Raw genomic sequence first — 27,652 nt, 5'->3', positions numbered from 1 at the left:
TTCTTTGGTCTTCAGAATAAATTAAGAATGCTGCAGTTATTTTTGAAGAATGCTTGAAATGGGTCTATTGCATAATACATATGAAGCTAATTCCTAAAGTAAGAATAACTAAACATAGTCTATGTGTGTAAGCAGGTGGAAAAACAGAGGCAGGAAGAGAGACGGCCAATTATCACATTAAGACAGCTTGTAGTTCTGAGCAAAGAAAGCCAACCCGCTCCAGCCTATACAGAAACTTTGCAACTCTGTCAGTAGGAGAGGAGGAGAGAAGAAACAATTGCAATCCTTGAACCAGAAAGGTGTTCAATTAATTATACAGGTTATTCATTATGAATGGCTTGATAAGGAAAGCTTTACCTCCAATGGTAAATAAGTTAGTGGTGGTTGAGACAAGACAATAGCTACTCCCCAAATCCATGAGTTATGTAAAACATTCCAGCAATAAAAGAGAATTCCTTGAAGAGACACAGATATATTGAGATATGTGTTGTTATAAAGAAACTGCAGTGTTATGCAATGAACAAATGAATGAAACAATACAGCAATAACCCTACGTCTTTTCTGGTGCTTTTCTTATACTTTACTTATACTTCAGGAAAATTGCATGAAACAAAGTGGCATATGAAGAGACTCCCTAACAGTGAGGTAGAAAAATGAGAGTCACAGTCTGATATAAGAGCAAGGTAAAAGGGCACACCGGTCTGGTACATCCACCCCAGATTTAGAGGTGTCCAGCTCTTTTCAGGACCTTTCTGAGCTACAGAGTGATTCTGATAACTCTGAGGTGGATAAAGAGTCCCAGTGGACTATCTCAAAACCAGTCCCAAGGTTGAGAAAAGTACTCTATTGATATGTTTAGGAATCAGCCATTAAGAGGATTCAAATTCAAATTTACTCAAGAGACAGACAGTCTTGTACAATGTGTTGCCTTCCAGGTGCACAGATAGGAGAGCTCCCTGGAAAGGAGGATAGGCTCCTGTTCAGAGTAGGGTGGATTCAGTTGTCATTAGTCAATATTGACCATATATAAGAGCAGAGGAGAGGAATCTGTGCCACACACACCTTTCCTATGAAAGTTTGAGGAGATTAGAAGGTTTAACAGATGTGTAAGATCTTGGTGTCGGATAGAGGGGTTTATGTTCCACCAAGATGGATTATATTTGAACTGAAGGGGCACAAATGTGCTAATGAAGTAATGAGTAGAATAATAGAGGATTGAGGGAGTAGGAGGCAGGAAGGTTAGGACAGGCCAGGTTTATAACATAAGATAAAGTAATGGACATTAGTACAAATGCAAATATACAAGTTAATTTTGTAATCTCTAGTCCATGGGTAAAAAGCCAAAGTTAAATGATTATTACATTTGAAAAATGATTGCATTGGTGTAGGTCATCAATCATAAAGCAATTGAATTAGAGTTATATTTAGGTGCACATCTTATTATACTGTATTATACCAATAACACACACTTGGCTACATCTGCGTAAAGGGGATTAGAATAATATATGGTAGTTGTAGAGCTTATGATAGCATGAGATTAATGGTTAAAAAGGTATAGAAACACTAAAAAGCAGTTAGAGAGAAATATTACTGAAAAGGGGAGTTTTTTTTTCAGTTTTCATAAGTGAAAGACCAGTCAAGGAGGAGGTTAAGTGTATTAGGAACAATAAGGGTGAACTTAAATAAACAAACAGTAAATGGTCAAAACGTGTATTTTTCTGATTTTTACACTTGTGATAATGTCAATTGCTCCTAGCATTAGGGACTTTAAGGAGGTATTTACTGATTGGAAATGGAGAAAAAGAAGAAGTGCTACTTAGATTAAATAGGATGAAATCTAATGAATCACTGGGACCAGTGAGTGCATACATTTGATGGGTATTTTACAAGGACTGGAAAGTATCAAATACTATTATATAAAATTTATATTGTATATTATTAATATTATTATATAAAAAGGGTGATCAGATTGGTTCAAATAACTACAGGCCAGCAAGCCTAACATGCATAATGACTATGTTAATGGATGCAATTATTTAAAAAAATGATGCATCATATGGTGAGAACAAGTGAATTATAAATGTTCAGTATAATTTTGGTGTGGAGACTGTGTTTTGCTAATATGCTGGGATTCTATGAGGAATGAACAAAAACATACAATAAGAAAGGTAGAAATGACATTGTTTATCTTGATTTTGAGAAAGCTTTAGATGAAGTACAACACAAGTAGTTAGTGAGCAAAATGAAAAAGTGGTAACTCATGATGCTACGTGGACATGACTGCAAAATAAATGCTGAGAACAATGGTGTTATGCTCTGATGCCTTATTTAATTACTTCTTGCTGTTTCTGGGACTGTACACTGAAACCATACATGTCATTTTTAACGCTTATTTTTCTTTTTGAGCTATTTTTAATGATGTTGAAAATTAACCATGTTTGCCTGTGATGCTATTTTGTTTTTAATATGGGTTTCCTTATGGTGTTGCCATTTTCTGGTTCTTTAGCCATGTCAGAGACATGTCTCAGAAGTTGCATTGTGTGCCATCATCAGCACGACTATATGTAAGCCAGCTCAGTGCTGGGACACTTTGTCCAAGACTGCAAATTCATCCAAACCTTATATCAGTTGTTTCTTTGTGGTTTTGGAATTTCTACTTCACAATTTACTCCTCTGTTTTTTGAAAACAATTTAAGTTTAGTATTTGAATGTGGTTACTCATTTACTGATTCCTGAGTTATGATTCTTGGCTTGGTTTTGACCATTTTACTGCTGCATTCTCTGCACAGTCAGTACAAAATTGATATCTTCAGAAGACCCTTTTCAGAATTTGGTGATATTAAGAGTGGTTTCCCACAGTGATAGGTAGGTAAGTATTTAAAATAGATGCAAACAGTATGGATACAAAAATGACACAGAGTGAACAGATTAAGTCCTGAGTGAAGACCATAATGCTGAAAGGTGACATGCTCAAAGACATAGCAGACCTAACAATGTATAAAAATATAAAAATAAATAAATAAATAGACCTTATCAGGTTATTGATTTTTGACAGACTGTGCAACTGTCATTCAACTTTTAACAAAACTGATTTCATCATTGCATATGCCACTCTTCAATCTCATGACTTACTAGCTCTGAAGGAAACGTGGACCACTTTGGGTAACTCTCTAACTCCTACTGTGCTTTCCTCTTCTCACAGGTTTTCTTACACTCCACATGCTTCTGGATGTGGAGATGGCATTGTTCTTTTTGTCTCCCAATTGGATATTTACCACTCCTGATCATCTTAGCACCTTCACATTTTCTTTCCAGCTTGCTTTAAATAGTGATATACGAGTAGACCTCCAGGTCCATGTGAATTTTCTGAATGGACTTGATTTTTTTCTCTTTTCTGTTTCTAACTCATCTGGTTTTCTTACAGTTTTCTTTTTCACCTACTGCCTCAACACTCCTCCCTCCCCATCCATCACTCACTCCATCATATCTCAGACCAATTCTTCTATCTATCCTCCTTCATTTTCAGGTGTCACAATGTGACAAATCCCTTTTCTGGCTCTTTCTTGTCCACACTTCCTTCTCCTGATTACTTTGCCCAACTATCGGTGGACTCGGAAATAAGCACTCTCTTTTCTTCTCTCTCTTCTTCTCTCAATGCCCATTGTCCTCATGTTGCTCTGATCATAACTCGTCTCCACAGCCTCAGCTATCTTCCATTCTCTGTTCTGCTCACAGGGAGCTTCACTCTAGTGAAAATGCTTTACATAAGAAGAAACAACCACCCCTAAGTACATATCTCTCCTGTCTTTCCTTCTAAAATCTTGGACTAAAGTATTCCTGTTGCTTCACTTAAATTTATTTTAAGGATGCTGTCACTATCCTGCTCCACTGACAGACTTAAGAGATTGTTCCTCCCCAACACTATGCGACTCTTCAATTCCACCTGGGTTAAACGTTAACATTATACAAAGTTATTGTCTGATATACCTGCATTTTTATCAATCTTTAATATTGTTTTTTTATCAGTATGCTGCTGCTGGAGTATATGAATTTACCCTTGAGATTAATAAAGTATCTATCTATTTATTATCCAACCCGCTATATCCCAACCACAGGGTCACGGGGGTCTACTGGAGGCAACCCCAGCCAACACAGGGTGCAAGGCAAGAAACAAACCCCAGGCAGGGCGCCAGCGCACACACACACTAGGCACAATTTAGAATCGCCAATGCACCTAACTTGCATGTCTATGGACTGTGGGAGGAAACCAGAGTACCCGGAGGAAACCCACAGAGACATGGGGAGAACATGCAAACTCCACACAGGGAGGACCCTGGAAGTGAACCTGGGTCTCCTAACTGCGAGGCAGCAGCGCTGCCCACTGCATCACTGTGCCGCCCCCCAAGTCAAAACATAAAAATAAAAATACATATATGAAAATAAAACTTAACAGTCCAGATTTTAAAATATTAAAACCTAATAAAATATCAAAATTGATCTAAATCAAAGAAAAAAATTATAAAGCAAATCCAAAATCACAATGGACAGGATTTGGTCCATACAACTAAATGGTAAGGGATTTACTGTTTAAAGTTATATTTATGGATAGGACAAAGTAATCAAACTACTAATATACATGATGCTATACTTCATAATTGTGTAGCGCACACTACAACCGGAAGAAATCATTGTGTGAAGTTAGAGGAAGGGCAATGGGAATCAGATTGGTCAATCGATGGCAACAGGAAAGCATATACAGTAATGTAATATGGCTACCTTTCTACACATTACAATTATAAAGTGACTGGGAGTTAAGTGCATGACTGCTGAGAGACTGGGAGTTGCTTAGAAAATCATATTCAGACCATCTTGGAAGTTCCAGGGACTTTAACTTCAGAAATGGGTCTGGGGAGGAGCTTAAAATCTTCTTCTGCTCATCTCTTCATTGGAAGGTTGAAGGAGAGCTAGACACAAGCACGTGAAAAGTAGGACAAAGAAAGGCCAATATGAGTGGAGGAAAAAATTGGATAGGCAGGAGGAGGCTAAACCAAAAAGGTACTTAACAGGTAGTCAAGAACTAGCCACCTTATCCAATAAACCGCGGCAGACAATTGACGGAGGACCTTGAGAGGCTATCAGATGTATTATTTTTTCTGTTTATTTACACCTTGTTATTGTCTTTCTGTTTATATTTATTTTTGTTAATACATATTATTTTTTAATATTTTGATCCTTCTTGATATTTGGCTTTGGATATACTGTAGCTCAGCAGGACCCCCTCTATCTATCTATCTATCTATCTATCTATCTATCTATCTATCTATCTATCTATCTATCTATCTATCTATCTATCTATCGCAGAACATTTTTGAGTAACTGCAATACAAAAAAAGCAACTTATATCTATTTGAATTAAGGGTTGCAGGAATCTTTGGGTAGAGTGGTCCATTCTTCATTTTGGTTGGCCCTGCGCTGACTCACCTGTGAAATGGCCAATGGGGGAGGCAGCTTGGTGGCCAAGGTCTCCAGGACTCTGAACAAATCCAAATTGTATTATGTGATATCATCTACTGTTGAATTCTGCTCTGTACTTGTAATATTTCTATTGCACTATTATATTGTATTAAGGATTACTTGTGTTCTGTTCTGCGTATTGTATTGTACTTACCCCCTTCTTTTTGACACCCACTGCATGCCCAACTTACCTGGAAAGGGTCTCTCTTTGAACTGCCTTTCCCGAGGTTTCTTCCATTTTTTCCCTACTGGGTTTTTTTTTTTGGGAGGTTCTCCTTGTCTTCTTAGAGAGTCAAGGATGGGGGCCTGTAAAAAGGCAGGGCCTGTCAAAGCCCATTGCGGCACTTCTTGTGTGATGTTGGGTTATATAAAAATTTATTTTATTGCATTGTATTGTATTTACTGAAGCTCTCTTATCCAGTACAGAACAGTGCATAACCTATGCAAGTGCAACAAACATGCAAGCTTTCTAGTTTGTACCAGCTCTGATTGAGACAGTCTATTGTAGACACTCACAACCATTCACAATGGGCCAGCTGGAATTCCCAGAGAAAACTTAAACACAGAAATTATCCCAGTCAGGAGCCCCATGCTGTGCTGCAAAATGTGACATTAGCACCTAGCTACATGTACTGTAATCTGCATGTGCAAATAAAAGCACATACTGTCCATTTTATGTTTGCGTGTGAGTGAATATCAAGAGTGTTTTTAACAGCATTTCACAAATAAAAGAGTGAATTTATGTGTGCCATAGGACACAAGAATGCTTTAATGTTAACTGCACTTTAACTGCAATTAATGTTATTGGGGCTGAATATAAACATTTTTCGTAATAAATGAATGTGACTTAAATATATTGTCTTTGCGGACATGTTCCATTAGCAGACACGTTTTAGTATCTGTACAAGTACGTGTGACAGGCTACGAGGCACTGTGTGTTATTGAACGCAATATGTCTAACAAATATTAATCTGCAAATGATCCACGGTAAAGAGATACATTAAGCTGATAAACATACTAGTTGTAAAAAATATTTCGTCGTGGCAATTAATTTATTGTTTTGTGTACACAGCTAAAAAGTGTAATCGGGACGTTGCCGCATGTAGGATGGTGCCTGTCCCACGGCCACTTTCCTAGTCTTGTTAGCGCCATGTGATCGGGGTGGGATTTTTTTCCTGGTTAGTTGCTATTGGGAACACGTGCATCCTAGGCAACCTTTACGCAAAGCCCCTAACAGTACGCGAGGCACACAAAGAGGGAGGTGGGGAGGAGGTAGGGTGAGTTCGGAATCGTGATACTTTTTTCTTGTTTTATTTAACAAACTTCCATAAATAATTACAAGTATCCTTTCACGCCGTTTTAAGCTGAAAAACCTTTGAGGGTGCTAAAAAGAGTAAGCACCTTACGGATGGACAGCAGCTGTGCTGGGCCGCAGCTTGCCGTGACCACGGGAGTCCGCCTCCCTCGCTTGCTGTGTGCGTCCCCAGGAGTCGCCAGCACCATGGTCAGGGGTCCGAGAAAGAGGCCTGCGGAGGCGGGCCGCTTCCTAGGAGTGGGAGAGGGGCGGCTACAGAGCCCGGCGCGCTGAAAGAACGTCTCCTCGGTACTTTCTTTACTTCGCCGCGCTGAAGAAGATTTTCCATTAACTTTCGGATCTGATGTTTTTAAAGAGGTGAAAAACGAAGAGGGAGTTGGGAAGAGCGTTATTCAGGATCTTCAAAGATGTCTTCTGATTCGATCTTTATTGCCCAGCATCAAAGTCTTAGACTCAAGCTCACGCCATTCCCGGCCGCTGCTGTGCCTGCCGGCAGCCCGGGATTTTCTGCGCCTCAGAGTTGAGCGATGGGGAACGCAGGAGGGAAACAGAGGACTTCCACGGAACAAGAGGAAGAATTGCCCCCGGACGTGGAGGAACAACTTAATAGTGGAGATAATATGTTGGACCTCAGTTTTAAAAAGTTAAAGTACCTGCCCACTGGCCTCTGTAGGTTCTCCCATTTGGAAAAGCTGTATATTAGCAACAACAGACTTAGGGAATTGCCACCAGAATTCCACGAGCTGGAGAACCTGCGCATTCTGGCCCTGGATTTCAACAAGCTGGATGATGTACCCAGTATGGTATGTCACATGGGGCATATCACCCGATTGTACCTGGGGAGCAATCGTCTAATGAGCCTCCCTGCCGAGTTCAGAAACTTGCAAAACCTGCGCTGTTTGTGGATGGAGAACAATTATTTCCAGATGTTTCCAAAGCAGCTTTTTGACTTACCAAACCTAAAGTCGTTACAGATGGGGGACAACCGCCTAAAAACCTTGCCAGAAGACCTCACACGTATGTCCTCACTGAGGGGTCTATGGCTATATGGGAACCGTTTTGAAGAGTTCCCACGCATCCTGCTGAAAATGGAGTATCTAGAAATCATTGATGTGGACCGCAACAAAATTTCACAGTTTCCGAACCTTAGTCACCTGCATCATCTGAAGCTGTTCTCCTATGATCACAATCCAGCGAAAGTCACACCAAAAGTATGTGAAACTTGCATTCCAGTTGGGAATGGTGCTGAAGAAGTCTTGGCAGCACGTGCCCAAATCAGAGAGGAAGCTGAAACAGCTGCTGATGCAGCTGAAGGAGATGTTAGACAAGAGTGTGTGCCAGTCATACATGGCATTCTGAAGAATGGTAATTCATCCTCTGGCGCTGCAGAAGAGTCCACCAAAAATAGTATAACTGCTTTTGAGGAGCCCGGGGAAGAGGAGGAGGAAGCAGAGGAGGAGGAAGTACTAGAATCGGAAGAATTGGAAGGAGAAGAAGAAGCACAGCAGTCTTAGCCAGCCACTTCCTCATCTTCCTACATGCTGAAGGCCCAAACAAAATGCTCTTTGTAGAAAAAATGTTTACATTGTAAATCTTAGACACCTGACAATATTAATTTAAATCAGAGATGCTGACACAAGTCGCCAGACACATGCTTTGCTCATGGCTATTTCTATATTTTCCTGATTATTTTGTCAAGGTGATGTAGACATAATCTTCATTAGCACAATGGAGACGGAGCTGAAGTCCTCAGGCCAGGTGGACCACCTAGCATCTAATGACATTCCACTAAGGAGTTCTAATGCATCAGTAACTGAATGAAGAAGGTGTTTGTAGTTTATTCTCCACTTTATCTCACTGGAAAATCATACCAAAATCATCCAGTTCCTTGATTTAATTTATTTTCCTTTCTTATTCATGTAAACTAAGATTGGACATTGTATGGTATGTATTTGCAAAATGTGTGCACATATAATTACTTTACTGTGCATTTTCAGAGTGGGCATATGTCCAGTGTTGTCAGGGCTGCAGTGAATGGGTGATTGTGTTAAAAGATTGTTAACATATGACTACATGAGTGTTCAGATCTGTAGTTTTAGTTTTCTGTGCAGATTCATATACTAAAGTTTTTTAGCAGTGAGTATTAGTGTAATTGTAGGTTATAACTGTCTATTACCATATATTTTTGAGATCTGGAGTGTTTTTATGTTACATGCCTATGTCATTAGAAAGTGCATATATTATTATCTTTTGTATATGTACCTTGTTAGAATGATTGGATTTGTAAGCGTGTGTGTGCATATTCCTATGTGCATGTTTTTAAGAGATATGCATTTACTAACTAAATTTAATGTTTGATATTTAGTCCAAACAGAAAATTTAAGGTCTCTTAACTAGTTACCAAAGTGCTGCTGAACAGCAAAGTGCGTGGCTTTTTGTGCTCTAGAAAATTTTACAGACTTTTTCACAATCGGGTTTTGCCTGATATGTGGCTCAAACCTCATGTTGCCTTTCTTCTTAGAACCTCTGCACTGTGAATATTTCTAAATTAGTAGCCAAGACTTGCTTCATAATTTTAATAATGCTTTAAACTTTTGTGAACACTGAAGAAAACCAAGTTTTACTTGCTATCTGTCTACTTACAGATTGTTGATTCACTGCAGAGTGTAGGCCTTCCAGGTTTCACTTTTCTTACTCTTTGCTATGAGAAGAAAATCTCTTTAGTTTCTTGTTAAGCTGCTGTCTTGAGTATTCTATACACAAAATTGTTCAGAACATGACATTTTCTTGGTCATTGTCTCACTAAGCTATTTTGGATTCCCCCACAAGGAAAGGAAATTGTTTAAAGAAATTGTAGAAAATGTGAAGACCTCTCAATTGCAGCAGACTGTTGCATCAATTTTAAAACTTAACACAAAGCAGCCAAACACAGAATAGCATCCTGAGACAGGATTTTGATAAGTTTTTTTTCCCTTAATTTTTAGGCCAGGTTTTAAAAGAATGTCCATCTTTAAGAAATGCATCGCAATGAAATATTTACATTGTTTTTGTGCCTTGAGTAAGCTTATTCTGGCAGTTCTCATTCTTATGTTAATTTTAGTTTGTGTTTTGTATAAATACTAATGTTTATACTTTTATAAATTTAAAGACTGCTCACACATTTCTGTACACAAGGAATCCTGTAGAATGCAAAGTTTTGGATGCAAGGGTAACAATTTAATCAGTGGTAGCATAAAATATGGTTAATTACCATCAATCCCAAGGCCACTGTATAGATGATAACTGGTAAATGCACCACCAGTTTTTTGAGGCAAGATGGTGGTTAATAAGAAGTAATTGTAGTCAGATATCCCCATGCTTGAATCATGACAATGACTCAGTCTTGTGACCTTGGCTGTTTCGTTCAATAATGTAGTTAAACAAATAAGGGTGTGAGCTAGTTCTCAATATTCTGTTTAACTCTGATTTTGTTACATTATCCTTGTTAATTGTTGATTGAGGATTACTGTTATGAAATTAAAGCAGCTTTAGTCAGGGAACATATCACTTTACATTAGTCCAATCTTTACAGACTGGGTATGGCTGTTTTTGTATTCCGACTCAGACATCCCAATTCTGTGCTCAGGGTGGCATTGTATATTTAAGCCACAACTTTTAAATAGCACTGATGGACTCCAAAAGTGCCGTGCTGGTTAATGCACAAGTGGTTTAATGTAAAGGTGTGTCTTGAGGTACAGTAGTTGCCTGCTTGTGTGTGTTAATGAACAATGTTTAAAAAAACTCAAAAAGAACAATTTAGCACCTGTATATTAATATGTGTTGAAATACTTATTCTCTCATTGAGGGCTGCAATACCATAGTAATTTCTAACAAGTGTGAAGTTCTGTTAATTTGTACTTTAAGAGGAATATTTTAAGACACTGAATTGTATCACTGTCACATGTTGTATAATATTTAGATTCACTCCTGCTTTTTCTATAGGAGTGAAGTAGTTCTAAATAAAAATGAGAAAAAAAAGTAATATTTTTTTTTTTAAATAGCCATTGTTGCTTTGTGTTTACATGTAAAATGTGCCTGGACATTTCTGAGATGGGGGTTAAGGACTGGGTAAAATGCCTTCAGATAGAGAGCGAGTCACAGATGCAGTCAGAAAGCTTCTTTTCCTTAAAAGGGCAGGCAGCAAGAAAACTGCAGCCGTTTTGAAAGAGAGAAAGAATCTTGCCAGGAATATAGAAATGCAGAAACAGATAAAATGATAAACAATGGGCCTTAAAAGACGATAAGACGTACAGTAAAAAGTAGAAGAATCGGAAAGTAAAAGTTTTTCAGTGGAGGCTGAAATAAAAAAGATGAGCATTTGAGGGGGCAAGCAGCAGAACACAGTAGTTTAAGTAAAATAAAAAGAATTCTGAGATGGAGCTCCTTTAATAGTTGGAGCATTTTTCATTTTGTTTAGTAACTTCATCAAAAAGTCTGTTATCACACTTTTGTTTATTAAATTGTGAGTCAGGATAGAGTCTGTCCCCTGCAAAAGCTGCATTGAATTAAAGAACCTTGAAAATGATATGCTAAATTTTGCCTGGATATTTGATTATTGTAGAAAAAATAGAAAAATATAGCATACAGTCTTTTGTCTCATTGAGACCTTCACAATTAGGTTTTGATCTATATTTATTCTTACTTTATTGTAGCTCTTTTCAGATACATAATGAAGGTACATATTTCCTTTTTACTTAAAGCTCCATGCAAAAGTTTGGAAACCCCTGGCCAACTTACATCTTTTTTTGACATTTGAAGTAAAAATAGGAAATACAACTTTGACAGCAAGAAAACTAAAACAAAGTTTTTTTTTAAATGAAAATGTACAATTATAGTTTATTTGATGAACAAAAAAATGTAAGTAAATAAAAGAGTAAATATTGCATTTACAAAGGTTTGGGCACATTGACATGTTTGAAGCCAGCTATAAGCCTTTAAATTATTGTATTGGTAAATTATTCTCAATGTTCCATCAAGTTTGTCTTGAGCTCTGAGATTTTCTTGGACTGCCTCGCGTGGATTGCACATTTAAAATCTACCCAAAGATTATTAATGATAGGAAAAAAAGGGTTATTTACGTGCTAAAAAGGAAGGAAGGTTAAAGACAACATTTTGGCTGTATAGCCTTCATCAGGTGTGCAACTGAAGGATAGAGCAGGTAAATAAAGCCAGGGCAAATGAAAGGAGAAAAGGTTATATTTGGTGAAAAAAAGCTGTCATTGGAGAAGATGAGGGGATTAAAAAGTTAGTCGGTCATTAAGACCTAGAGAAATATGTGATGATCCCAGGCTGAGAAGGAAAGTTGCCTGTAAGGTCTGTAAAAGAACACAGAGAGATCAGTGTGGCTATGATCAAGGGATGAGAGGTATTCTACAATAGACATTGTAAGGTCTTTGCTTTTAATGGTTCCAATTTGCTTCCTGATATGTCTGCTTGCCATCTGCTTGTCTCACTCATGTAGATGGTAGGGCACTTACTATAAGAAATGCAGTAAATAAGATTTTTTAGACTGGATACAGTGGTATTGTTGGTTATGTATTTGCAAGTGGGACAGTGGCTCCTGTTGCCACTCAGAGTACCTGGTGAGTAATATGGCTCTCCTCTGTGAATTTAGCTGCAGATGAGAACGTTGCATAGGCTAAGTGGTTGACAGAAGGAGATCAAAGGAGAATTAGGAGGAAAGGCTCCTGTGGAAGAATCAGTCTGTAAAATTAAGAAACTTTGTTTGATGACCTGCGGGACAGAAAATAGTGTTAGGATGGAATGAGAGGAGCAGCGGGATGTGCATTTCAATGATATTTATGTCTGTGGACTTCAAGGACCAAAACCTTCACCTTATGTTTCTCGAGTTACTTCTTACTAGTAGGTTTTGAAGTGTGTTTTGGGTCATTGTCTTGTTGGTGTAAGTATCCTTTTTCAGCTTCAGTTTTAGAGTTGGTTATGTTATGCAGATATTGATTTGAATACTTAAGACTTTGTTTTTTTGTGAGATTGTAAGGGACATTTTCTTCTGATGGCTCATTTCATGTCTGTGTAAGTAATGTTGCATAGTAAACCACCACTTCTCAGGTAAACCTGCTTACAGGTCCCTTGCAGTCTTTAGGGAAGTTTTGCATTGCCTTTCTGCACAGCACACAAGCTGTTCCAACAGTCAGTTTTCTTGGTGTTCCAGATCTTGTCTTGACAGTTGCCCTTAACTGTTACTTCTTAATGACATTTAGGACTGTGGAAATTGCTAGCTTTTAAGTGATTTGATATGTTTTTGTAGCCTTCCTCTGCTTTGTAGGCATCAATTATTTTAATTTTCAGAATCTCAGTCTGATGATTAGAATAGTCCACAGTTGTTGAGTGTCGCACAATGTTTGAAGGGTCAAATAATTTATTAGGCTCTGGAATTGTCATCAGCTGACATTTTTTGACCAGAGTAACCACACAGTAAGTTCTGATACCTTACACCTGAAAAGCTGCCCAAACGTTTGCAAATGCCACATTACTCTTATCAATGAAATATGGAATCTGGTCACAAGTTCCTAAATGTTTGCTTGGAAATGTATTCAAGCATTGCATTTTTGTCATGTAATCCATGACAGGTACTGGTAGGTATCCAGATGGAAAAATCTAGCTAAAACATACGTAGGAGATATTTATGATTAATCAACAAATGGCTTTAACTTGCAAAACCCCCAAAAAAAAACATGAATAACTGATTTGTACAAACTTGGCTTTAAGATGGATAAAATATTTTTGGGGAAAAAATGGCTAAAAATGAATAAAAACGAAAACCTGAAACTACATCTACAATCATTCAAATACAATCAAATTACAACATGTTGAAAGGGGAATTCTTAGCTTTACGTGCTGTTGCTACTTAATTATTTGACAGGTTTTTCATAGCAATTTTTTTTATTGGAAATGCTTTCTCAATTGAGACATTAAATTTTGTCTATCCAATTCAAGATAAAAAGAATATCTCAAGATGCTGCAAAATGAATTATGACCAACATTTCAGTAAAAACAAAAAAATCATGTTTCTAATTTGCAGAGAAAAACACAGTGGCTTTAGAACAATGTGAGTATATACCTTTCTTCTATCTTTGAATTAAGAGAAGACGATTTATTAATGGACTATTTACGATATTTGCATTGTGATAGTTCATAGTTTTTAGGGTTGATTGTTTACAGAGACTTAGGAAGAGGTTTGTCGGAGCTATTTGGCACTCCATTTATCTCAGTTTAGCATATCACACATTCAAACATTAAATCAAGCACTTAGAACCAAGATACTAAGGTAAATGTTTACAAGGAAAAATTAAACCAATTGTTTAGTTTAAGATGCAAAACTACTGGCATATAAGAAAAGATCTTTGATGAATGGACAGGCACAAGCATGAGAATGGAGATACAGGAGATTGATTTGTTTCTGTGTTGCTTTAAATTAGATATGGAGGGTTTGTTCATGGTCCATAGTTTTGTTGCCTTCACTCATTTGTTTGATACAGTACTAAATTATTCATTATGTAGTAGAGAGGTGCTCCATCTGCTTTGCACCCAGTGCTGCTGAGTGACCCTATCTTAGAATATTTTGAATATATAATTTGGAAGCATTATAGCTCCAGAAGCAGGGTAAACCAAAATACCCAATGGTCTTCAAAATAATTGATGTTTTTGATAAAAGTTTACAGTTAATCTGTTTTTCACCCATTTATCTGTCTGCTTTAAATAAGCATTAATATATCATAGAAATGTAATGTCTCCAAAGCATTTCAGTTTCACGTATCACTTTATAAAAGAACATTACAACAAGTTCAACAAGAACAAGCACATCATCTAAACACAGGTTGTTAAACACTGTTCACCTAACTCTAAATATGTTCCTGTAACAGAGCAATATGCCACCCGGTTATTTTTTCCACATATTTTTGGTTCTGTTTGTGAAGAAAAACTTTGTAAAAGTTGTACAAAATGTATGTTTTCATCTTTGATCTGTATTTTCCAAAATATCTTGCTTTAAAATAACAGCTGGAATGCTTTACAATAATTCCTTCCTTGTGAGCACATCCATCTCTTAATTCCAGTTTGCTTAAATTGAAAAGATTCAACTCATTAATTTTCCCGTGTTCATACCCCAATTGTCTAGTCTAGTTGACTTTTTTTTACTTTTTTGTAATATGAAGATCAGAACTGTACACCGCATGTCAGAGTAATCCTCAAAATGTTACAACTTTTAGTTTTTCACTAGTTTTTTTTTTTTTTTGTTAAGATACATATATCATATGCACCCCTCTGATGGAATGCTATTGTTGCTTCCTTATATAGGTCTACCATATACATGAAACACAGTCACCTCTGTCTAAACCAAAGTTGACTGTTCACGAACAGGCCTGAACTTTACATGCACTGTAAACTACCCTGACTGAGTTGTTTGATGATTCTTTCAAATGACTGCCCAAAGCCATCTTCTGTATGTGCATTAATTTAGATTGCAAATAAGGTCTATTTGTAAAGTATTGTGGAATGAGACCCCGGTCCACAGAAGTCATGACAGTTTGATCACAGTTGGACACACTGTGAGTCTGGGGTTAGAAGTGCATTCTGACCAACAGTATCAGCCCTCCACTCTTAAAAATAATTATTCTTTAAAGACGTTTTTCATTGGGTTGTATGGTTCATCATAGAGTAATTCCTTGCCAGATCACCCTTTTATTCTGGGAAGAGTTCTTTGCATATTAAGTTGGTTCATGGTTCTTTGAAAAAAATCCTAATATGTAGAAAAAAAAAATTACCATTACAAATTTAATGTTTAGTAGACTAACTAGCAGGACACTAACAGATTTAAAAAACATGTCATTAGCCTGTGTTATTGTATGCAGAAAGACTTCAAAATCATAAACCCATTGGTATTTCACAAATTTGTTACTATCTATTTATAGTTATTTACTGGTTACTAATATAAATAAAGGTTCATTCTGGAACCTTAATGTGGACGGGTCTTTGGGAACCAAAAATGGTTCCCTTATGGCATCAGTCTGGCACCTTTATTTTTAAGAGTGCAGAGTTAGAGGCATACAATTCTGATACCTCTGAGTAGTTGGGTCACAACTTAACCAACTCATTCCTCCACAAAAAAAGAGAAGGAGAGAAAAAAGGAGAAGTGAAGCTATAAAAGTTTGCTCCAGCAAGTTGAAGTCTCATACAGTGTGTATTTATGCAAGATAAATTCAAAGACCTGCAACTCTTAAAAATAATGGTTGTGTAAGTTCTTTGTAGAACCATTTCTCAACAAAGAAATACTTATTTTGGGAAGTTTTTTTACACTTTGAAAAACATTCAATATGTAGAACAAAAACTGGAATATTTAATGTATAGAAGTCTTACCTAGCTTGACACTAACCGATTAAGAAAACCTGGAGTTAACCTGGGTTACTATATAAAGCAAGCATCCTTTTAAAATCAGGAACCTTTTGGGATTTCACAAATCTTTTATCATCTATTCATGGCCACAGTGCCTGTTACAGATGTAAATAAAGGTTCCAGAAGGAACCATTGTATGGATGGATGTTTTGGGAATCAAAATTTGTTCCACTATGGCATCACTTTAAACAAACACTCTAGCACTTTTATTTTTAAGATGAAGGGCAGAACTAACAAAGTGAACTTACTGTCTACCACACTACTTGGTAGCTTATTCCAAGTGTCTATCATTATTTGTGTAAAGAAAAACTTCCTGTTTGTAAGAAATTTACCCTTAACAAGTTTACAACTGTGTCCACGTGTTCTTGATGAACTCATTTTAAAATAAGTCTCTATCCACTGTACTAATTCCCTTCATAATTTTAAATACTTCAATCATGTCACCTCTTCTTTTGCTTAAACTGTATAGGCTCAACTCTTTTAATCTTTCTTCATAATTCAACCCCTGTAGCCCTGGAATCAGCCTAGTCACTCTTCTCTGGACCTTTTCTAGCGCTGCTACGTCCTTTTTGTAGCCTGGAGACCAAAACTGCACACAGTATTCCACAGATGAGGCCTCACTACTGCATTATAAAGTTTGAGCATAACCTCCTTGGACTTGTACTCCATACATCATGCTATATAACCTAACATTCTATTTGCCTTCTTAATGGCTTCTGAACACTGTCTGGAAGTCCATAGCTTAGAGTCCAATATGACTCCTAAATCCTTCTCATAAAGTGTACTCTGGATTTTCCGATTGTGTAATATTTGTATTTACTCACATTAAATTTCATCTGCCACAAACCTGCCCAAGCCTGTATGCTATCCAAGTCCTTCTGTAATGATATAACAGATTCCAAATTATCTGCTAATCCACCTATCTTGGTATCGTCTGCAAACTTATCCAGCTTGTTACTTATATTCCTATCTAAATCATTTATATATATTAAAAATAGCAGAGGCCCTAGCACTGATCCCTGGGGAACACCACTCTTTACATCAGCCAGTTCTGATGAGGTTACTCACACCATCACCCTCTGCTTCCTGTGTCAGAGCCAATTCTGCACCCATCTAAAAACTTCACCCTGAACTCCTACTTTTTTTAGTTTGATGCCCAACCTCTCATGTGGCACCTTATCAAATGCTTTCTGAAAGTCAAGATAAACAATATCATATGCTCCATTTTGATCATGTCCTTTTGTTGCCTCCTCATAGAATTCCAGCATGTTAGTAAAACATGACCTCTCTCTTCTGAACCCATACTGACTGTTCAGAATAACTCCTGTCTTTGCCAGGTGTTGCCCAATCTTATCCTTAATAATTCCTTCCATTAATTTTACTCTGCTGCATGTTAAGCTTACTAGCCTATAGTTGCTTGGATCCGCCCCGTCACCCTTTTTATATAATGGGATGATATTTGCCATTTTCCAGCCCTTTGGAATCTCTCCAGTGCACAGTGACTTCCTAAAAATATGTGTCAAATATGTACTCGCTAACCTCCTTAAGAACTCAAGGGTATATATTATATGGTCCGGGTGATTCGCTTGATTTCAGCCTATTTAATCTGAGCAGCACTTCTCCCTCTACAATTTCCAAATCCCAAAGTTTCTTCTTAGTAGTCCCGTTTACCTCTGGGAGTTTATCCACTTGCTCACTTGTGAAAACCTCAGAAAAATGTAAGTTTAGGGCATTCACTATTTCATTGTCTGTATCTTTTAATTCCCCTTTACTATTTCTGATGCACTTCACATCCTTCTTGACTGTTTGTTTACTACTAAATACTTAAAGAATCTCTTAGGGTCTTCTTTTGCCTTATCTGCTGTATTCCTCTCCAACTGTCTTTTAGCTTCCCTGATATCCTTCTTAATGGCTGCTCTCATTTTCTCATACACTCTACGATTCACTTTGCAGTCTTTAGTCTTATTACCTTATAAAGCAGTTTTTTCCTTTGCGGCTTCTTTTTTAAATCTTTATTAATCCACTGTGGAGTTTTTTTTTTTATTTCCTATTAAATCCAATTTTAGGTATGTATCTGTCCTGCATTACATGCAAAACATTTTTAAATCTGTCCCACTGCTCCTTGATTGTCTCCACACTTAAAAGCTTGTCCCAGTCTATCCTCCTTAGACTTTGTCGCATCTGCTCAAAATTAGCTCTACCAAAGTTCAACTTAACAATTTTAGTCTTTGCATCTGCAATCTTACAACATACTGAGAATTGTATTATATTATGGTCACTTGACCATAGTGCTTCAATCACCTCTACACCCTCAATTCTATCCTGATTATTTCAAAATAAATCCAGACTGGCTTCTCCCCGTGTTGGTGCTTTAACATGCTATATTAAAAAACAGTCACTGATTACTCCTGCTCAAGTGCTCCTCCATTTGCAAGGTTATCCCAGTTAATACTTGGATAATTAAAGTCCCCCATGACTATAATATCTCCATGTAAACTTGCCTTTTTGATATTACTAAAAAGATATGTGTTGAAATTACTGTCTGAATTGAGTGGTCTATAACACAGTACTAAAATAAGACCTCTTTTCCTAATATTTTTCAGAAGAAGCCACATGAGCCACACTAAAATGAGGCTCATTGTCCAACTGAAGAGGACTTACATTTAAATTGTGTTTGGCATAAACAGCAACCCCATCTCTTTTTCTGTTCTGTCTAGCCTTCCTAAAAATGTGTATCCCTCTATGTTACACTCATCCCCAACTTTGTTATTTAGCCAGGTTACTGTTATTGCTATACTTCATAATTATGCTCTGCTACATACAACTCCAACTCACTTACCTTATTTTTGATACTTCTAGCATTAAGGAAAGCTATTTTTAATGTGTTACTCCTTCTACATTTAAATGTGTGCATAGAATTTACTTTTATTTCTACACTGTTGTTTGTTCCTCCATGTATAGATCTAAACCTGGCCTGTCCTAAACTCCCTGCCCTTCCCCCCAATATTCCCTAGTTTAAAGGTCCAGTTAAAGGTCAATAGAATGTCTTTTGGAAATGATGAGAAATTTGCTGCACTTGAAGTTAGAAACTAATACTTTGCAAATGCATATAAACAGATTAGTTGACAATGGCCAGTACGGGTTGTTGAGGACTGGCCAAGATAAAAAAAATATATGTAAAATATCAGACAATTCATAATGAATAGAAATATGAAATACGACTGTAACATTTCTAGCTGACAGGAAAAAAAACAGTATTAGATTAAAATGGCTCGTAACAGTAAAAATATGACATTAATTTGAGTTAGATATTGCAGCACATAAATAAGATGATAGAGCAGTAACCTGGCTATATCACAGAGATACAGTAGAATAAGTATAATATAAAGTATTACATTTTTTGGAAAAGACAGACAAAATGAAACAGGTGGAGAAATGACAATTTTATGTTACAGGTGATTTGAATACGAGTCTATATCACTTGAGAGATCAGTCACATATTAAGGAGCATATTTGGAATTAAATAAAAAAAACTGCTAGGATGGAGCATGACACTCAGAATATGCAATCAGACTGTCAGTGCAGCTAATAGTTCCAAAATACAATTTGAAAAAACAAATCAAAAAGAATCTTTATAGGTTAATATAACAGTAGTGGAGGCTTTAAGCATATAAAGACATCCTGGAAAAACTCAGCACTGGAATTGGAGATCATTGATGTAATGCAACAATTACTGCTTTTTATAATATAGAACACTCATTAATGGAAAACCCTGTCTACTCCTGACAAATCATCAAGATGCACAACAATATATAGAGATTATTAAACATTTAGGGTGTAGTGATATATATGAATATTTTGCAGTGTAGTGGCTCATTATGAACAAACACAAAACATGCTTTCAAGCAAATATGACAAAGTCTTAAAGAAACAAATTCATTTGAAAATGTAAGTATGAAGTCTGCTGAGGAACAGTACAATCGGTTTACACATACTGTATACTTCCAACAATGCTGGAGAAGCACATTACAATATTTAGAAGCTATACCAAATCTAAAACATCACTATGTGCCTGTCCGCCCATTAAGGTCCTGTGATTCTATCAATCTTGTTGTACCCCACACTAATCTACACTCCATGGGTGACAGGGCCTTCAGTTGTATAGCGCCCAGACTCTGGAATTATCTACCAAAATTAATTAGATCAGCTGACTCCATGAGTTCTTTTAAAAAACAACTCAAAACTCATCTGTTCAGGAAGGCGTTTAGCTCTACTTGACTTTATTACCCTTCTTTCAGTTTACCTGTATGTCGAGATGCTCATGTAACCAGTGTGTGTGCTAGACCATCAATTATGTTGTCTGTTAGGCTTTTCTCTGAATTACTACCTTACTCTTCTTTATTTATCTGGTTTAGTACAATGCTATATACTGTATACCCTGACATGCTTTGTTTACCTCTGTGAAGTGCCTTGAGCATGGGAAAAAATAAAATGTATTATTATTATTATTATTATTAAAAGAAGTCATCAGTAGCTGAGAATGCAATTGAGAAAGAAATGACAAAAGAGGAAAATGGTTTTATAATATCTTAAAGTCAAACAACTTTGGCAGTAACTGTATATATAATTATAAATGCCAAAAGGCAGTTAGAGATAAAAATGCAGAAAATGTAACTGGAAGAGTTAATTTTCAGTATTTCAGTTTTTTCAGTATTTCAGCAGAAAGAGGGGTGAAGTATATTTAAAGAAGTAATGGGGGAAAATGTAAATAGCAAATTCTCCAAAATCTTTTCTAATGCCTTATACTACGAAGTCATTGGACATTTCTAATAACTAAGGGAATCTTCAAGTACTAAAGAAAATTGTCAGCATGGGTTTAGTAATGGGAAATCTCTTATGCCAAACATGCAATGAAAAGGAAAATAAGTGATTAGGAGAAGAAGTGTTGGTAAGAAAATCAAAAATAGGCCATTAGCAGGAGGACTGTCTGATCATCCATTAAAACAGAATCATTACTAAAAAAATGTTAACGTAAAACAATCTACCTAAGTAGAATTGTGCTGAGAATTTCTTTGATTTATTCAAAAGCTTGGATAATCTGGGAATGCACATCATTGACTTTTTATCCTGTTGCAGCAATTATGTCAGGGCTGTGCATCTCTGGGTGATGTTGCATGGCAGTGTTGTCACAACTGCTACTCAAAATGATGCTAAGCATGCTGGGCTCGGGGAAAAGATGTACAATTTTTGTAATCATAATCAAATTAAATCCAAGCTAAAAAAATTACAATAGAAGGGGAATCTGCAACCCCACAAAACAGTAATTGAGTATAAGATATTCCAAAAAGTTCAGGAAAACTAGTGTACATTAAAGTATACTTTTTTATGAAGCAGCAACAATAAGCATTTGATTAGAGGTAAGTGATCAAACTTAAAGAGAGTGAGAATAAGTGTTATTGTGTAGATGGATGCAACAGAGGCACTTTCCTGAATTAAGTAATGTTACATGGAGGCTACAGGGATAACCACAGAAACTAGTTCTATTTTTATTTTGCATTTATGTAAGAATGTAACTGATTAGCTTGTTAGGTTTGCCAGGAACCTTGAATTGGGGGATTGGCAAATAACCTTGAACAGCAAAATAATTCTAGAAGGACAGATTTCAGACTTGTGAAGATATGTAGCAGATGTGACATAATGTAAGTAACTATAAGCTTTTAATCCAGGTTAGGGTCCATGAATTTCTCATTGAAAGGTGCTTTTTCCAAATTCTCTAAAAACAGCAATACAATGTAACGGTTGCCTCATCTCCATTAAATCATAAAACAAAACGTTTAAACTTCCATTTGCAGGGACTCTTAGATGCTTGACTACATGACTGGTCATAATCACGGGAGAAGGAGTTGATGTAGGTCAGGTTCAGTTCACTAGCAGCAATGCCATGGCTTTTGGAATACATTACTTAGGAAATATCAGTAGCCATGGAGATGTCCTGTATTTTTAAAAAAAATCCTTGGAAATTGATCAGTACATAAGGAAATATTACATGGATAATCCAAATTGCAAAAAACAAAACAAAAAAAAAAAAACTTCTTGACAACTGAAGCTGATGTACCACCAGTGAAGGTTACCTTAAGGTGCATCTTGGACAGCTATAACCACTGGGTTAGTACTGTACCTGCATTAGGTGCTAAATATTCCAGGATGAGATGATGGGATTAAAATTGTGAATTGAAGAAGTAAGTGATAAAGAGAAAATCTTAATTTATTGTTTCCTTCCATCATTTCCAAAGTAAAAGCATCACATACTGTATATTAGTTATTGAAGGCTACAATTAATTCTGCTTTGTTTTCACAGAATAAAGTGATGCTTACAGTATGTGATGAGACAGTGAGGAAGCGTGGGTGATAAAAGTACTTTATAAAGGCCAACACATACACATATTTTTTCTTAAAATTTGGCACTGTATTTAGTAATATTTTACAAAAATTCTAAATTAAAGGACTCCTGATGTATTTAAGACATTTTCTCCTGATTTAAATCAACAAGATTCTGTTTTTAACATTACATTAAAATATAGAAACATTACATTAAACCATTTCTTGATGGGTGTATAGTAACAGAGGGGGCATTGTCAAAGACTGGCAGACATATGACCCAATGACATCAGATATTTTTACTTGACATATTAAGTCGACTACAAGTTAAACATGGAATTTTAATTAAATAAATGCTATTTCATTTTTTGTCTTTAAATAGGACTTTATTAATCACTTCTTCTGCACATTTCCAAGACTCCTTGAAATGTTCTGTTGGCAAGCACAATCAATTTTGGATTAGTTCACTTATGCAGGTAGGCGTCATACCATAGTTGCCCAGACTCCTTAAGAGAACTGTTGAAAGACAGTCAGTGAAATGAAGGTTATACACAAATAAACAAGAATTGTAGACATACATATTAAAAAGCACCTACACTGGGTTATACTTTTCCTGCTTTTTTCCAATAAGCACTTCAAAAAAAACTCCTTTTGGTAAAAAAGTACTAATCATTCTTTGACATGAGTTAGTCCAAATAAATGATGCAAACATATATGCTTTCATTGAATATGCTTTCTCCGTTACTCTGTATAGTAAATATGTAAAAATTCATTTAGTACATTTTGTGTCAAAACTTATGATTAATATTGTTAATGAATAGTATAACTATTAAAAATACATAAATGATATTGCAAATATTACGCACACAAAGATTACAATGTTCTGCTGTGTTGTATTCCCTTCCATTTGAACCTAAATGGAGATTAAATTGTGAATTGGGATCAGTTTTGGCCAAAAGTAATATTAAAATTTTAGGCGTTTTGATGTGAAAACATACTCTAGATCTGACATTGGATTTGTAGATTAGATGTTTAGATGGCTGGTATAAGAAGTGCTTTCTACTACTCTGTATCAAAGACAGATACATGCAGTATAATAGGTAAACAATAAATTGGCATAAGTGTACTATTACTGAAAGCAACTTAACTGAAAAAACAACAGGCAGAGACAGATGAAAATGTTGAGTTAAGCCAACAGACTACAAACTTAAAAGTTATTACTAATAGACTGATCCTTAGCCAGACCTTATCATTGAAGGTAAGAAGATAAACAAATAAGAAGATAAACAAATGCAACACCAAGACTTACTGTACAATATCAGAGAAGGCAGTCAGGAGAGGCTTTGACTGGTAATTCAGATCATGTTTCTTGCACAGAGACCTAACAAGTGGAGCTACTCTTTTATAGTTGTGACGAGGCATCGTTGGAAACAAGCTTAATCATAGGATGCATAAGGGAAAGACAGAATAAAAAAGAAATAACTGCAGAGAACCTATATTTAAATACAATAAGTTTCAAATTAAAACAGAGCAATCTGATAAAAAATATTGAGGTACTTTACAAAATTCTAGGCACGGAGCTTCAGAATGAGCTGATTGGGGGCCAGAATTTTATGGGTTTCAGACCCACACCACTCTTAAAGTGGTCTTTGTTTTCCTGTTTACATGAAATTTAAAAAACATGAACTAGCTTCTCAGAGAACATAATTTATAATATGGGAGCAGAATATACAGGACCTTCGTTTGGCTAATTTACCACACATACTGTACATTTTAAAAGAAAGTAACCTATATCTCTAAAATAGCAGCATACATCATAGAAAAACAAACAATTAAAGAGGCGTGCATTATTTTCAGTCTTGCAAATGCTTAGTTTGTGCCTCAGTATACTTTGATTAGCCAAACTACTTTGACCACTCCCATATGAAGCAGGTTGACTATCTCGTAATAATGGCGCATGTGAGGGTCAAAGATATATTGGATGGTAAGCTGAAATGAGGTATTCACTGTTGATATTTTGAATGCAGAAGATATGGGAAGGTGTAAAGATCTGAGTGACTTTGAAAATGGCCAAATCATCATGACCAGATGACTAGGTCAGAGCATTTCTGAAACATCAAGGCTTATGGTGCTGTGACATAGCACAGTGGCACAGTGGGCATCTTGTAGTTCAGGACATACTGTGTACATTCCAGCTAGCATTGGGCATGAGGCAGTAACAATCCCTGGACGAGGCATCAGCTCATCGCAAGGTGAATACAAGCACACACATACACGCTGGCGTCATTTTAGTGTAACCAAATCTGCATATCTTTGGACGGAAACCGGAGCACACTGTGGAAACCCAGCAGGAATACACGTAAACTCCAGGCAGGGAATGTCAGCGACGTGACTCCCTGCAAGAAGGCAGCGCTAACACTCCTCCACCGTGTCACCCCCCCATGTGTGTAATTATTAACAGTATTCATTATTTAAATGAAATTACAGATTTATCTGTAAAATATAACATACATACTTCAATGTATTTCATCATGAAAGTGATATCAAGTATAAATCTAAGGATTCTAAATGTGCAGAGAGTTGAAATATCATACATTTAATGTACTCAGTGTGGCGATCTATTGCTGTTTACCGTTGCTGTCAGTACCAGAGGAAGCCCTAGAAAAAAGATGGCACTGAAGACGGTATGTGAGGCTTTTACAAATAAAATGTATTGTGTCATTACGATCGGGAATGTGCGACTCTTGAATATAAACGCAGCACGAATACATCTGTATGTCGGCATTTTGCTTCACCACTTCGCACCATTCATCAAACATCGAAGCGCACACAGCGATCTCGTAGGATCCACAAAGCGGCTTTCTGTCGCATGTAGATAGTAACCAGAGACTCTGATGGCACATTCCAACTTTTAGCACACTGCAAACCCCGACTTTTTGCTGGTACTGAAACTCACGCACACGTCGCGTTAATATGAGGACCTGCTCAGAGGACGCATCAAATTAACATTGGAAATGCGTGGCAGCTGTGATGCGGGCGCATACCCGTTCTGAGCGTGAAGTATAAACGAGCCCTAACATCTAGTGATGGGCGGAGTGAAGCCTCATGAAGCATCAAAACGTTTGAAGCAATTGTGTCAGAAATCGTATCGAAGCTTCGAAGCATTTGACACTCACCTCTCTAGTGACCCCTCCTGGCCATTTTCATTAACATTACACAAACTCATGATCCACTTCAATGACGTCTGTTATAACTCTTATTGCTTTTATTTTTTCGCTGCTACAGACTGACAACGAAGAGAAGGGTTCATCAGCAACTTCTAGTGTCTGATGTCTAAAAAATATAAATATATATATAACTAACGCCGACAAGCAGAATGCACTATACGATAGCAAGAGTTAAACAAAATAAGACGCCTCATTCATGGATTCCCGGCTCTTTCAATTAGTATTTACTTTTGCACTGTATCATTATAATCGGTCCTATTATTAGTATTATAATTAACCCTCATCTTTTCTTGAGATCACATTTAATAGCCTTAAATGTTTTCTTTGGTTTGACTTAATTAAAATGGAGTAGATGGAAAATAAAGGTTTATCCATGTACTTTGCCATGATATAGGTAAGTACATTTGAGAAAGAAAAGGTGAAATCCATAAATCAGTTGTTATTATTCGTTATTAGTATTGAAATATTTAATTTATTAATACTTTACAATATTTTGTGGAGCACAAAAGTAACGAGTTTGCTACAAAGAAATGACGCCGTCAATGGCTCAACTAACTAAGGTGGTTGCTTTTCAAATTCTGAGTATAGTGCTAGCCCGAGTTTGATCCAACTTAAAAAGACTCATCAGAATTAACAATAATAAAAAAAAAAATCAGAATTGAAATCTTTATAACCAATTTGAACTAAATAATTTTGAGAGATACTGTGAAAGGATCGCATAAAAGATCTGTTCGGGAATCACCCCTACTCAAAATCGCCATTAAAATGCGATGTCTAATTGCGGACGGCAGCTCACGTATTTACATTAATCCATTTCTATTCATTGCCATTTGATGTCCATGAACCCCTCTGTTGAATAAGGCAGTGGTTCTCAACCTGTGGGGCGGGCCCCCTAGTGGGTAGAAGTAACAAAAAGGGGGGCGCGAAGATGTGAAAAAAAGAAAACAAGAATCAAAAATATGAAAAAAAAAAAATCTGTTGGAACCAAAACAAATTAACTTAAACTACATTCTGATACTAGAACAATAAATATAGAGTTAGATAAATATCGATAAAAGTTAAGTAGGTATAATAAAATATGCATCTACATTTCGAAAAAAATGTTTGGGGCGATTAAAACGGTTATGAAAACTCGGGTCGCAAATACTTAAAGGTTGAGAAACGCTGGAATAAGGTGATAACAAACCCACTGTAGATCAGGTTGAATTTGCTCTGCTGCGCCAAAGACCCAAATGTCTCAATCCGGAGCACATCAGAGAGGCTGAGAGACATGCCGCAGATCAGTCACCGGCACACAGACACACACGGGACACTCCAATGTGAGCAGTGCATGGATCAAGGTTGGCATTAAAGATCCTCTTGAGTGCTGAGGCAACAAAAAGCAGCGGGATAAACAGATCTGGACCTGCTGTTGAAAAAGAATTTGCTTTTAACAGCAGCATCCCACCCTCATGAACACATCTTCAAGGTCCAAACAGGCGATCAGTAAAAAGTTTTTTAGTCACAGCACAGTGCAATAATAAACTACTACTATTTTCAGGAGGGTGGTATATAATGTATGTTTTTTAATGTATGCATGTATGTACAGTATGTACTGAAGATGAAAACAATTATATATAGATGTATACTATATGACATACGTTCAGTGTTGCATTAAAACGTTGCATGAGCCAAAGAATGGATATTTATGAGAGTATTATAGTGAGAGATGCGTCATCACTCGTATTGCTAAAGCTCTTCTTTGCAGCATTATGCATTCAACAAGTCG

At 36.6% G+C, this 27,652-nt stretch overlaps 2 protein-coding genes across 2 annotated transcripts in view; one reads left to right on the top strand and one right to left on the bottom strand.

Moving 5' to 3' along the window:
* Positions 1-6,759: 6,759 nt before the first annotated feature.
* Positions 6,760-11,222, top strand: LOC120535969 (leucine-rich repeat-containing protein 10B). Its single transcript, XM_039764219.1, has one exon. It carries the CDS (start codon positions 7,357-7,359, stop codon positions 8,341-8,343), a length of 987 nt encoding a protein of 328 aa, XP_039620153.1. The 5' UTR covers positions 6,760-7,356; the 3' UTR covers positions 8,344-11,222.
* An 11,304-nt stretch (positions 11,223-22,526) lies between these two features.
* LOC120535962 (acyl-CoA (8-3)-desaturase-like) overlaps positions 22,527-27,652 on the bottom strand; it is a 290,759-nt gene continuing 285,633 nt past the window's right edge. Inside the window, exons 12-13 of the mRNA XM_039764207.1 lie at positions 23,967-24,092; positions 22,527-23,173 (exon numbers count right to left, since the gene is read on the bottom strand). Of these exons, the coding sequence (XP_039620141.1) occupies positions 23,122-23,173; positions 23,967-24,092 (178 nt within the window). The 3' untranslated portion in view covers positions 22,527-23,121. The remainder of the gene's footprint in view (positions 23,174-23,966; positions 24,093-27,652) is intronic.

This window comes from Polypterus senegalus, chromosome 1 (genome assembly GCF_016835505.1).
Source record: "Polypterus senegalus isolate Bchr_013 chromosome 1, ASM1683550v1, whole genome shotgun sequence".
NCBI lineage: Eukaryota > Metazoa > Chordata > Cladistia > Polypteriformes > Polypteridae > Polypterus > Polypterus senegalus.
This window is presented reverse-complemented; position numbering and strand designations above follow the sequence as displayed.